We start from the raw sequence: 14,043 nt of genomic DNA, 5'->3' as shown, positions 1-14,043 counted from the left end.
TTCCATGCTTGCAGCAAATGACAGGGGGAAGGTAGCGACCCTTCCTATCTCGGTTCGCGCCGACTGGCCCACGACCGAAACTCCTCTGTCCAGCCTCCCACGGCTATCAACCTCTCACGGCTACCAGCCTCTCACGGCTATCAGCCTCTCACGGCTACCAGCCTCCCACGGCTATCAGCCTCCCACGGCTACCAGCCTCTCAGGGCTATCATCAGCCTCTCTCGACTACCAGCGTCTCTCGACTATCAGCCTCTCCCATCTCCAACCGCGTCTCACCGCAAGGAGATCAGTCGGCTACCCGCATTCTTCTACCTTTTCGCACATTTTATCGCCAGTTCGGGCACCAGATAAAAGGAGAAGAAGCAAAAAAATGAGCTCGAGAGTCAAAGATACATCCTCATCGAGGTGCAGACAATGTTCTAACTTTATTCCAAAAATACACACATTATCAAGGGTCCTACAGGGTTCACACGCTCTATTCTAACTTTCTATTGGTTACATTTACTTTCACACACTATATCTATAACTTTATTGGCTCTACTAGCCAAGGCACATTTTCAGGCCCCCCCATCTTCTGGTTTCTCACACTCCGGATAGCATCCTCCTTCCTTGTTTTCCTCTATGCAGCTTTCTGATATCTGCTGCTCAAGGACACACATCTGCTGCTGGAGAACACAGATCCCTGCCGTTCGGCACGCAGGCCGGATTGTGCAAGCAGGCCTCAAGCAGTATATGTCCTGCATCATCTAAGATTATTTCAACAGATAAGGACCTAATGTGTATGTCTCAAACACTGATAACCAGATGGCTGTGGAGCCAACCAAGGACTGTTTGTATTAATGCCATGAGAAAGAACAAGATTTGACTGGAGAAGGGGGGCCATGCAGAGATAGGGCAGCATTTTCCTGGGACAAACATCCCTGTTGTAGTTCCTGGACATAAGCACAACACAGTGCAGCACAAGCACAGGAACGACACCAAGAAGTGGGCATGGACTGTACGGGGAGATCAAGACCACCAAAGACCCCCAAAGCCCTCCAATCCATTTCCAAAAAGGACTGAAAGAACGGACTGCACATGACAAATAATTTGCATGGAAAGTGAGAAACCTGTCTTCAGGGTGGAGAAACCTGTCCATTAAAAGTTACCCCCACCCAAGCCTGGGCAGTGCCCCCAGGACCCTGGACATCTCATTGGCCAGACCAACACAGCTAGATCGAGACTGAAACTAGGACTGACATTCCCTCAGCTGTATTGATGCTGGAACCAGGACTGGTGATTCTTTCTCTTTCTTTCTTTTTCTTTCTTTCTTTCTTCCCTTCTTTCTTCCTTCCTTCCGTCCTTCCTTCCTTCCTTCCTCTCTCTCCCCCTCTTTAATTAATCTCTTTCTTGCTCTCTTCCCTTTCACCCTACCCCTTTATCCAAAACCCACTGCCATGTGCTTATATAGTAGGTCAGGGATTAACATACCAATTTCCATGCCAAGTGTGTAATTTACTAATAAAACTTTGATTGTTTGCAGACCCTCTGACTTTTGTCATTCCTTTTGACCATGAGCATTTACAAATCTTAGGTGCTTCCTTCTCCTTTAGGGTGGGTCTTCACACCCCTCCCTAATACAGCATAACCTAGTGACTTCCTCCTGCATCTCCTCCTGACTTAAGTGACTGCACCAGAGTGCACCTTGAACAGTGGAGCATCCATCCTCCTCTACCCAGGAGTGCAAGATGCAGTCTTTGCAGCCCTCCACCTGGACAGCAGCTTCCCTGATAGGAAGCTCTGTCTGGGTGGCTGCCTCCACTCATCCCAGGAGAGCCTGACTAGACAGCCAATTCCTGTCTGCTGCAGAGTGCAGCCCTCATCTGGTCTCTACCACCATGCTTTCAACAACCTCAAAGCACTACCTAATATGCCCTTCTAATTCCCTGGAGACCTTAAGCTGCTGGATAGGCTTGCACAACCAACAGCTAGCTGGGGTGATCATTGAGGCTGCAGCATAAGACTATGTGAGCAGAGCAGGCAGCAGCCCAACAACTAGTAGGATGTGCCGCCCTTCTCATGCACCCTTCTGCTCGAATTGACGAACAATCTGCTGCGCCATTCCTCTCGGACACCATTCCCTACAGCACCACACCCTGGTCACCGGCACTTCCTATGGGCCAGTTACATGTGGATTCCTGTGGTTTGAACTGGCTGCAACGACAGTGGGAACCACCCAACTCTCTCCCATCCCTCTTACGAGACCTGTCGCCTACTGGCCAGTCCCTACACACACACAACCCAAGGATGCTGGGGGCCCAGAAAGCTCCTCAAACACCTTCCAGGACCTCACAAGCCTCACGCTCTTCTCGGAACACAGCAAATACTGCTGCTGCTGCTACTACCATGGCTGCTACTGGCATTGGCTTCCCCTGGTTTGAACTGAATGGGGAACAGCCAGCACCACCCAAGCGAATGGAGCTCCAAACTGAAATCAAACACAAGAAGGAAGTACACAGAAGGTGGAAGCAGAGACAGACTACTTGGGGCAAACACAAAGATATTGCCCATACATATAGCAAGAAAGCTCTACAGATTGTCTAGTGCACCCCCTCCCCCACTCCCCCTGCCCAGCTCAAAGTGGAATTCTCAAAGAAGAATATCTGCATTGGTTTTATACTTTTTGGGGCAAGAGTGGATGTTCTGTGAATCTTAAAAGATTCCTCACTGAGAGGCACTGAAGGATCCATTTTCCATCTGGACAAAAGAACCAGAGACCACTGATGTGTTAGAAACCCACAGGGACACACCTGTGAAATGCCACAAAGGAAATGGGTTGTGTTCCTCTAAAACGTTAACAAGGTTGATAGACCCACTGAAGTGCCTCTATAAGCAATGCATGCAGCATGGGTAACAAACAGGAAAAGATGGAAACCACTGTGCACCCAGAAAGCTGATTTCATCGCTATCACTGAGACTTGGTGGGATGAATCACATGACTGGAGCACTGCAATCGATGGCTATTAGCTGTTCAGAAAGCACAGGCAAGGAAGAAGGCATGGAAGGGTTGCCCTCTATGTAAAAAAATGGATTGACTGGAGAGAGTTGTCTTTGAGAACCAGTACTGAATGAGTTGAGAGCTTATGGGAAAAAATAAGGGAAAAGCCAACAAAGGAAACCTTGTGGTTGGTGTTTACTAAAGGCTACCAGATCAAAGTGAGGATGTCAATTAAGCATTTTTACTTCAACTGCAGGAAGCATCACACAGGCTCTGATCCTCTTGGGGGACTTCAACAACCCTGACACCAGCAATCTTTCTTCCCACAGCCTGAATATCAAGGTCTGTATCCAAGTTAGGGGGAACGCAGTCCCTCCCATCATAGGAGAAGATTGGGTTTGTGACCACCTAAGGAACCTGAGCATACATAAATAAGTCCATGGGACCACAGAAGATGCATGCCAGGGTTCTGAGGAAATTTGCTGATGTGGTTGCTAAGCCATTCTCCATTACATTTGAGAAGTCATGGCAGTCAGACCACATCCCTGATGACTGGTAAAAGGGAAACATTGCACCCATAAAAAGGAGGACCCTGGGAACTACGAACCAGTTGACTTCACCTCCGTGCCCAGTAAGATAATGGGACAGATCCTCCTGGAACATATATTGAGACATATGGATGACAGGGAGGAGATTAGCACAGCCAACATGGCTTCACTAAAGGCAAATTGTGCCTGACTAATTTAGTGGTCTTCTACAATGGAGTAACTGCATCAGTGGACAAAGGGAGTGCTACAGATGTCATCTACCTGGACTACTGTAAGGCCTTTGATATGGTCCACCAAAACATTCTGGCCACTAAATTGGAGAGATATGGGTTTGATGGATGGACAGTTAGATGGATAAGGACTTGGCTGGATTGCCATGTCCAAAGACTTACAGTCAATGGTTCAATGTCCAAGTGGAAACCAGTGATGAATGGGCACCATATTGGGACCAGTACCATTTAATATCTTCATCTATGACAGACATTGAGTTTAAGTACACCCTCAGCAAGTTTCCAGATGATACCAAGCTGAGGGATGCAGTTGATTTGCTAGAGGAAAGGGATGGCATCCAGAGGGATTTTGACAGGCTAGAGAGGAGTGGATCCATGCAAACCTCATGATGTTCAACTAAGTGAAGTGCAAGGTCCTACACCTGGGTCAGAGTAATCCCCAGTATCAATACAGACTGGATCAAGAGCAGCCCTGAGGAGGACTTGGGGATATACTGATGGATGAAAAATTGTCTATGAGCTGGCAATGTATGCTTGCAGCCCAGAAAATCAATCGCATTCTGGGCTGCATAAAAGGAAGCATGGCTAGCAGGATGAGGGAGGTGAATTCACTCTCATGAGACTCCACCTGGAGTACAGCATCCAATTCTGTTAGAGAAAGTCCAGAGGAGGGCCACGAAGATTACCAGAGGGCTGGAACACCTCTTGTAAGAGTGTCTCAGTTTGATGAGACTGGAATGTTTGCTAAAGAGGATGAGTTATGAGACAGACCAAACTCCTCTCTCTCAGCAATTGTAAATCCAAAATTAAGGGGTTCTAATCAAGGAAGTGTGGGAAAAAAAAGAAGAAATAACAACCCTTTATTAAAAGATATATGTATGTTGGCAAAACAGTAACAGAACACAAAAAACCAACTAGACAGTAGTCCTGTACCCAAAAATCCCCTTCAAACAAAAGAAAGTCTGAATACTTCTCTGTCCTTTAGCACAGTTCTAATCATGGTTGGCAGGGGGCGCTGTTGGATCATTGGAGGTGCAGAGCCTGTAGTTCTCTGTGTTGGCCTGCAGGGGGTGCTGTTGGATCGCTGGAGGTGCAGAGCCTTCAGTACTCTGTCGTGGCCTGCAGGGGGCACTGTTGGGCTCTGGCGGTCACCGCGCGGGGAGAGAGTCTGGGGGGGGGTCTTGAATCACGTGAGAAGCTGAAAAAAATGGGGACCCTTACCCCAATGGAAGAAGAGGAAAAGAAAAGCAGTCCACCCCCGCGGAACTCACTGTTGTTCTCAGATGACGGTGTTTCAAGGCTCCTCTCTTTCTCCCAGTGAGCACAAAACTCTCTGATGAAAACACAGCAGGTTCAGGCTGGAGGCAAAGGCAGCTTGCAAGCAAACCGAGACCAGTGATCAGGACTGACCAGGTCAGGAACCAGAAAAACCGGCCTCAAGGCTTTTTCTCCAAAATGCCTGCACACAGACCCTGTCTCTGTTCCAGAGAGAGACCCAAAAAACTCTTCTCCTTTTTGAGGAGGGCCATCTACCGAATCAAAACTCCTCCCCCCTCACTCCAGTCTTCGATGGGCCATTAGCTAGGAATGTGGCTCTGCTGGCTAGTCCTTTTGTAAAGCTAATCACCCCCCTTTCCATTCAAACTCTATCTTTCCTACAGTGGAGGCAGGGGGAAGAAAAAATTCCCCCCTTTGGATTTCTAACTTATAACAAAGAGGAAAGGCTATGAGAGTTGGTGTTGTTCAGCCAGGAGAAGAGAAGGCTCTGGGGAGACCTTATTGCAACCTTTCAATATATAAAGGGGGCAGAGAGGGACTTTTTACCAGAGCCTGTACTGACAGGACATGGTTTTAAACTGAAAGAGGGAATATTTAGATTTAGATTTAGGGATCAGGAGCATAGCTGAAATGCTTGTACATGAATGCACTCAGTATGAGAAGCAAACAGGATGAACACGTTTGACCACACTTAGATTAAAAAAGATTTTTCTTTCTTAGAAGCTCTGCTAAGGCACATGAAGGACAGGGAAGTGATTTGAGACAGCCAACATGGGTTCATCAAGGGCAAGTCCTGCCTGACCAACCTAGTGGTCTTCTATGATGGAGTGACTACATCAGTGGACAAGGGAAGGGCTACAGATGTCATTTATCTGGACTTCTGTAAAGCCTTTGACACAGTCCCCCATAACATCCTTCTCTCTAAACTGGAGAGAGATTCAATGGGTGGACTGTTGTGTGGATAAGGAATTAGTTGAATGGTCACATCCAGAGGGTAGTGGTCAATAGCTCAGAGTCCTGATGGACACCAGCGACAAGTGGTGTCCCTCAGGAGTCTGTATTGGGACCAGTGTTATTTAATATCTTCACTAATGATGTAGATGAAGGTATAGAGTGCACCCTCAGCAAGTTTGCAGATGACACTGAGCTGAGTGGTGCGGTTGACACACCTGAAGGATGGGGTGCCATCCAGAGGGACCTGGACAAGCTTGAGAAGTGGGCCTATGAGAATCTCAAGGCCGAGTGTGAGGTGCTGCAACTGAGTTGGGGCAACCCCTGGTATCAATACAGACTGGGGGATGAACAGACTGACAGAAGCCCTGCAGAGAAGGACTTGGGGGTGCTGGTGGATGAGAAGCTTGACGTGACCCGGCAGTGTACACTTGTAGCCCTGAAAGACAACTGTGTCCTGGGCTACATCAAAAGAAGCGTGGCTAGCAGGTTGAGGGAGGGGATTCTGCCCCTCTGCTCTGGTGAGACCCCACCTGGAGTCCTGCATCCAGTCCTGAGGCCCCCAGCACAGGAAGGACATGGACCTGTTGGAGCGAGTCCAAAGGAGGACCATCAAGATGATTAGAGAGATGGAACACCTCTCCTATGATGAAAGACTGAGAGAATTGGAGTTGTTCAGCCTGGAGAAGGCTTTGGGGTGACCTAATTGTGGCCTTTCAGTACCTGAAGGGAACCTACAAGAAAGATAGACTTTTTACAAGGGTATGTAGTGATAGGACAAGGAGGAATGGTTTTAAACTGAAAAAGAGTAGATTTAGATTAGATGTTAGGAAGAAATTCTTTACTGTGAGCATGTTGAGGCACTGGAACAGGTTGCCCAGAGAAGTTGAGGATGCCCCATCCTTGGAAGTGTTCAAGGTCAGGTTGGATGGGGCTTTTAGCAGCCTGGTCTAGTGGAAGGTATCCCTCCCCATGGCAGGGGTGTTGGTGCTAGATGATCTTTAAGGTCCCTTCCAATGCAAGCCATTCTATGCTTCTGTCATTCTCTTTCAGTGGGAGGGACTTTGCTCCTCCAGTCCTTGCCTTGAGGTCTATCCACTCAAGTGGTATGGGAAGAGAGATTGCCAGTTTAAAATTTAAAAGATGCGCAAATTCCTGTACCTGTGATGACGTGACGAAAGACCCCAGTATAGACTAGGATCTGTGTGGCTGGGTAGCAAGCAGCATTGCTGAAAAAGACCTGGGGGTGCTGGCAGACAACAATCTGAACATGAGTCAGTAACGTACCACTACAGCAACAAAGGCAAATCAGATCCTGTGCTGCATCCACAGGAGCATTACTACCACACACAGAGACATGATCATCCCACTCTACTCAACCCTTCTCAGGTTGCACCTGCAGTACTGTGTCCGGTTTTGGTCTCCACAATTCAAGAAAGACACACACAGACTGGAGAGGGTCTGAAGAAGGACCACAAAGATGATCAAAGGGCTGGAGAACCTGCCCTATGAGAAAAGACTGAAGTAGCTAGATCTTTTATCCCTGGAGAAAGGAAGTCTCAGGGGGAATCTCATCATAGTATTCTAGTACTTAAAGGGCAACTACAAAGAGGACTAAAAGTTTCTCTTTGCAAGGAACCATATGGAGAAGACAAGGTGTAATGGGTAAAAGTGGCACTGGGAGAAACTGTATCTTGACATAAGAAAGAAATTTTTTATAGTGAGAACAATCAATCACTCTAGCAACCTCCCCAGGAACGTGGGTAGAATCCCTATCATTGGAGGTTTTCAAGATGCGGTTGGACAGGGTGCTAGATAATCTCATCTAGACTCCCTTTCCCACAAAAGGTTGGACCAGATGATCTTTTGAGGTCCCTTCCAACCTGGGCTGTTCTATGATTCTATAATTGTAGGCTTATCTTTCTACTCATTCTATCCTTGCCTTTCTACTGATTGGATTGGAATATTCTTGTTTTCTGAGGAGGCTGTCCTCCAAGATCAGCTAGCTCTCCTGGGCCCCTTTTATTTCCAGGGTGGTTTCCCATGGGATCCTGCCAAGCAGGGCCCTGAACAGACCAGAATCTGCTCTTCTCAAGCTCAGGGTTGTAATTTTACTGTTTTAATTTTCAAAAGTTATACCATTTTAGTTTTTCATTTAACAAATTATCAGTTTTGGTTAGCTAAGATTTTATGTGGAGAAAATTTTTTCAGAAGAGTTATTAAGTTCTTAGATTTCATCTTTTTTGCATATCATCATCAGACAAAAAATAATTTGGCATCTAATCTTTTTTATGAAATGCAAAGGTGTTTGGAATAATAAGTCATGAGATCTGGAAATAGGAATAAAATTTAAAACTATTTTTGAAGAGTGTTATAGTTCTATACCATTTTTGCTTTTTCCTAGTGAATTTTTTCCATACCAAAAGCTTCTTGCTAGCTAAGACGCTATTGTTATGCGAGGCCAGGGCTTAACGACTGCTTCATTGAAATGCTAAATAACCTCAGCACACCGGCTAAACTGGTAAGGGAGAAACCCTTATGGCTCTCGGGGAGCGGTGTGGGGAAGGGTTCGGAGCTCATCTTCTCCGACGAGTGGCTGGTTTTCTTCTGTCCTCCAGGGAGATCCCGTTTCGCATCTGAGTCCCCGCACTCTGCTCTGCTCTACTGCCTGGATTTGCCTCGAATTCATTGAAAAGCCAGTGTGGGGTAGCCTTTGGGGGGAAGGGCTGCCCTTCCCCTCCTCTTTTTTTTCCCGTGACGGCAGCAGCCGGCACTCTTTGACGAGGAAGGGAATTCACAGCCGGAGCCAGCCTTTGCCAGTGTGAGTCTACGGGGGGAAGCTGCCCCCTCCCTTCTCTCCCTTCCCGTGCCTTGGACCCACTTGGTTGCCTCCCGTGTATTGGACCCGGCGGCCGTGGCGGCTGCCAGGCCCAACAGTGCCACCTCCCGACCAACGGAGAGCAACTGCAGCCTCCGCTCCTCTGGAGGCCCAACAACGCCCCCTGGTGACCATCGGAGAGCAACTGCAGCCCCTGCCTCCCGATGCGCCAGCGCCCCCTGCTGGCTGTGGTTATAACTGCGCCAAAAGTCAAAGAAGTACTTAATTGTTTTCGGTGAAAATTGGGTTGTTGCTTGTTTGTTTGTTGTGTTACCTATATATATATATTCTTTAGTAAAGATCTGTTATTTTTCTTTTCCACACCTTTTGACTGGAGCCTCTTAATTTCAAAGTTGTAATTACTGGGAGGGAGGAACTTGGTTGTTTTTCCCATATCCCGCCCTCCTAACGGAACATTTCTATCTCGGTAAACTGTAACAAAGAGTTAGGAATCTAATTATTCACTCCCTGTCAGTTGGACAGATCAATCTTTCCAGTATTATTAATTGTAGCCTACAGAAGAGAGGGAGAAATGAACTGAATAAATGAGGGCATTCTCTAGGAATTGCATCAATCTTTGTTTTCTTTCCCTTTTTTGGGGAAATTCCAGTGTTCCACCTACCGGAAGACACTTGATGAACTGTTTCCCCTAATCATGTTCTCCTTAAGTACTCTCTATTAAATAGAGCTGTTTATTACATTGTCTCGTTCTAAGAAATATATAGCATATATAGCATCTGCTCTGGTTAACAGATGACTTACCATCCATTTGGAGGCATTCAGTGATGCCCCAGTTTAATAAAATCAATCAGGTACACCCAAGAAGATTTTTCCAAACCATCTTGCCTGCATACATGTTATTGCAATGTAAAATATGGTTTGATTCTAGCTCTTAAAAGAACATACTACTAGATGACTATACAGGTTCTAGAGCCTTTCACCTCTCCTTCTCCCCTTTTTTTTAAATTTTTTTTCATTAGATTGCACTGTAGTCCCTCAAGATTAACTGTGCATTTCATCTGCTTTTAAAACTTTTGAAATACCTAGAATAAACCAAAAGATTATCTAAAGTAACTGAAAACAAGTAACATAGTACATAACTTGAAAAGTTTTTGGGATATTAAAATTAAGTTTTAGAGATTTTTGTTGTCTCTGAAGAACAAGGGAGAATTCGTGATGGTCATTGTTAATACCACAGAAGTTCTGACTTGTTTGTTGTTATGGATTCAAAATGTTAGTGCCAGTTGATTTTAAGAAGAATTATAGGATTTTATGATTAAATGTCAAAATTATCATCTGGGTAAATAAACTAATTTTTGTCATTTACTTATTTTATTGTAATACAAGCCATGGTATAAAGCTTGTTGATGTTGAAAAGTTGGTTACAATTTTTAACTACTTCAAAATCCAGATTCTTCATTTTAGAAAAACTAATGAGTATTATTTATTTGTGTATTTTGAGCTATATCAATTTGAAACACCAAGTTAGTACATAGGACCAAATATCCACTATGTTCAATAGCTAATAATAGATTATAACTCATTAAAGGGTAGTGATTCAAGTCATTATGAACATGAAGTAAAGAATGACATAAAGTTCATGAGTTAAGTGAAAAGTTTAACTGGTTAATTAGGCTAAAATGTTTAATAGTTGGAAAGAATTCTATTAAATTACTGATGTTCCTCTGAATTTTTTACTCCCTTCACAAATCCCTTCACAAATTGTAACTCTATTTTAGTTTTTTGTCTTTTTCATCATCATCATGACTAGGTTTCACGAACGAAGATTTGGGAAGGGCTCTACATAACACTGTACATATTGCCGTCCAATTTAAAATTTCACTCTGCTGAACTAACTGAATGTCTTAAAATACAAATGCGCTTATAATTTCAAGCTTCGGCCAGAGAGTTTCAGTGAATTTAAAATCAATGCAAAACATTTATAGGACTCTCGTATTAGGACCATCTTGGCTGATATTTTTTTGTCACGTTTACAGTTTTGCAATGTACACAGTTGTCGTGGTTTAACCTCAGCCAGCAACTAAGCACCACACAGCTGTTCGCTTGCTCCTCCCTCCCTGCAGTGGGATGGGGAAGAGAAATGGGAAAAAAAGGTTTGACAGTTGGACTTGACAACTGTTGAGGTTGATGGCTGGACTTGATCTTAAAGGTCTTTTCCAACCTTGATGATTCTATGATTCTATGAAAAGTAAACCTCATGGGTTGAGATAAAGAAAGTTTACTAGGACAACAAAGGAAGATAAAAAAAATAGAATATACAAAACAAGTGATGCACAATGCAATGGCTCACCACCTGTTGACCGATGCCCATCCCATCCCTGAGCTGTGATTCCAGTCCCCTGGCGAGCTCCCCCCAGTTTATATACTGAGCATGACATCACAAAATGTTAAGGGTTGGAAGGGACCTTAAAGCTCATCTAGTCCCAACCTCACCTGCCATGGGCATGGACACCTCCCACTAGAACAGGTTGCTCAAGGTGTTATCCAACCTGGCCTTGAACACTGCCAGGGTTGGGGCATCCACAACCTCCCTGGGCAACCTGTTCCAGTATCTCACCACCCTCACAGTGAAAAAATTTCTTCCTAATATCTAATCTAAATTTCCCCTTTTTCAATTTGTACCCATTACTCCTTGTCCTATCACTACAGTTCCTGATGAGGATTCCCTCTCTGGCTTCCCTATACGTCCCCTTCAGATACTGGAAGGTTGCTATGAGGTGTTCATGCAACCTTCTCTTCTCCAGGCTGAACAGCCCCAACTTTCTCAGCCTGTCTTCATAGGAGAGGTGCTCCAGTCCTCTTATCAATTTGTGGCCCTCCTCTGGACTTTCTCCAACAGTTTCATGTCCCTCTTATATTGAGGACATCAGAACTGTACATAGTACTCCAGGTGAGGGGGGTCTCATAAGAGCAGAATAGAGGGGGAGAATCACATCCATCGACCTGCTGGCCATGTTCCTTTGGATGCAGACCAAGATTCAGTTGGCATCCTGGGCTGCGAGCAGACACATGGAATATCCTTTTGGTCAGTTGGGGTCAGCTGTCCTGGCTGTGCTTCTTGCTGGCAGGGCATGAGAAGCTGAAAAGTCCTTGACTTAGTATAAGCACTACTTATCAACAACTAAAACATCAGTGTATTATCAACATTATTCTCATCCTAAATCCAAAACACAGCACTGTACCAGCTGTTAGGAAGAAAATTATCTATATTCCAGCTGAAACCAGGAGAACAGTACACAAAATAAACAGAATATAAATAAAAATCCATCTTTGACAGTAGGATTTTAAAAGTTACAACAGTTTGATAAATTACTATATAATATATTAATACTTGAATGAGATCTCCCTCTCACATCTTCAATTTTTGTCATACTTTTCTCCACTCTTCAGATGGGACTAAAACCATTTTCTATTAAGTTTAATGAATACTTATTTTAACAGTGAGTCCAAGTTAATTACTCAGTACTTTGACATATGAAATGCTATTTTGTGTAGATGCAGGGGTTCTTTGCCAATCTTATTAAGTTTGGTTATAGCAACTGTACACTCTTTTCTATAATTATGTTTCCCTCACTTAAACAATCAAAATAAATAACCATTACTTCTTTTATTTTCTTTTCCTGAAGTCGAACAACTTATCCTTACACGGAAACCCAGATGTATAGCCAAAACACTGGGGGAAATTACTTCGATACTCAAGGAAGTTCTGCACAGGCAACTACAGTGGTCTCCTCTCATAGTATGGTGGGCACCGGAGGGATTCAGATGGGTGTTGCAGGAGGACAGCTCATTAGCAGCTCAGGAGGGACCTATCTGATTGGCAATTCAATGGAAAATTCTGGTCATTCAGTGACTCATACAACACGATCCTCCCCAGCTACAGTAAGTACTTCAGAACTACGTTAAATCTTTGGGGATATTTCTTAATCACTATGATGTTCCTGCATGCTGACATGTTTCCGTAGCAAAAAGCATGTTGGCAGAATCAGTTATACATGGCTTTGTCTTGAAAATATTTACATTTAGTTTAACATTGTACATGTGAATAGTATTAAGTGCTGTCATGGTTTAACCCCAGCTGGCAACTAAGCACCACGGAGACACAAACTCACTCTCACCCAGTGGGATGGAGGAGAGAATCAGAAGATTAAAAGTGAGAAAACTCGTGGGTTGACATAAAAACAGTTTATTAATTTTAAAATAGAAATAATAGTGATAATACTGATAGGAATAATAAATTATAAGGAAAAGAAAAAAATAACAAAGAGAGTGCAAATAAAATCCAAGAAAGACAAGTGATGGAAATGTAAGCAATTGCTCACCACCAACTGACTGAGCCAGTCCAGTTGCTGTTGCCTAAAAACCAGAGAAAAGGACTGACCAGACAATATTAGTATAGATAAGATAGAGAGCAGGTCTTTACTGAAGGCCTTCTGGTGCAAGGAGTACAAAGGTGCACACCTGTGTCCAGGGGTTCCACAATTTATGGTCTGATATGAGAACTATCCACCCCCAGATCCTCCCCAAATCTGCCCCCCAGCACGCCTCCCCGGAAATTGAGTTGGAGGTCCTAAGACCCCTTTCTTCCTCCTCTTCTTCTTCTTCAGGGCATGTACTGTCTCTGGAGCTTCTCCAGGGTTCTGGGCTTGAAGGTTGCTTTGACACTGTGATGGTATCTTGTTGTTCCAGCCTGGGACTATTTACTATAGTCCTGCCTTGAAAGGAGCCTAAACAAACCTAAAGAATTTAGAAAATTCGACATGAAGTGGGGAATAGGGTTTGATAAGTGTTAACGACTATTCTAAAGTGTGAGAGACTATACAACAACACTAAAAATCTATATTTACTACACAGTTACTTTAAAATCTACAAAAAGCTAAAAATCCAAAGGCATCACTGCCCAGCCAGTCCCTGAGCAATAGCCCCCCTGCCAATTTCCCCCCTAGTTTTATTGCTGAGCATGAGATCATATGGTATGGAATATACCTTTGGTCAGTTGGGGTCAGCTGTCCCAGCTGTGTCCCCTCCCAACTTCTTGTGCACCCTCAGCCTATTTGCTGGCAGGGCAGTGTGAGAAGCAGAAAAGGCCTTGATAAGCCCTGTTCAGCAATAACCAAAACATCCCTGTGTTATCAACACTGTTTTCAGCACAAATCCAAA

General features: G+C 44.4%; 1 protein-coding gene across 2 annotated transcripts in view; it reads left to right on the top strand.

The window, feature by feature from the left end:
- Positions 1-14,043, top strand: part of LOC113959315 (transcription factor RFX3-like) — a 109,796-nt gene that overhangs the window by 23,571 nt on the left and 72,182 nt on the right. For both annotated transcript variants that reach the window (XM_027668242.1, XM_027668243.1), the window contains exon 3: positions 12,510-12,765. In XM_027668242.1, coding sequence (XP_027524043.1) covers positions 12,510-12,765 — 256 coding nt within the window. The remainder of the gene's footprint in view (positions 1-12,509; positions 12,766-14,043) is intronic.

Source organism: Corapipo altera, unplaced genomic scaffold (assembly GCF_003945725.1).
Source record: "Corapipo altera isolate COAL_440 unplaced genomic scaffold, ASM394572v1 61287, whole genome shotgun sequence".
NCBI lineage: Eukaryota > Metazoa > Chordata > Aves > Passeriformes > Pipridae > Corapipo > Corapipo altera.
Note: the sequence above shows the minus strand (reverse complement) of the source record. Positions and strands in the feature narration are given on the sequence as shown.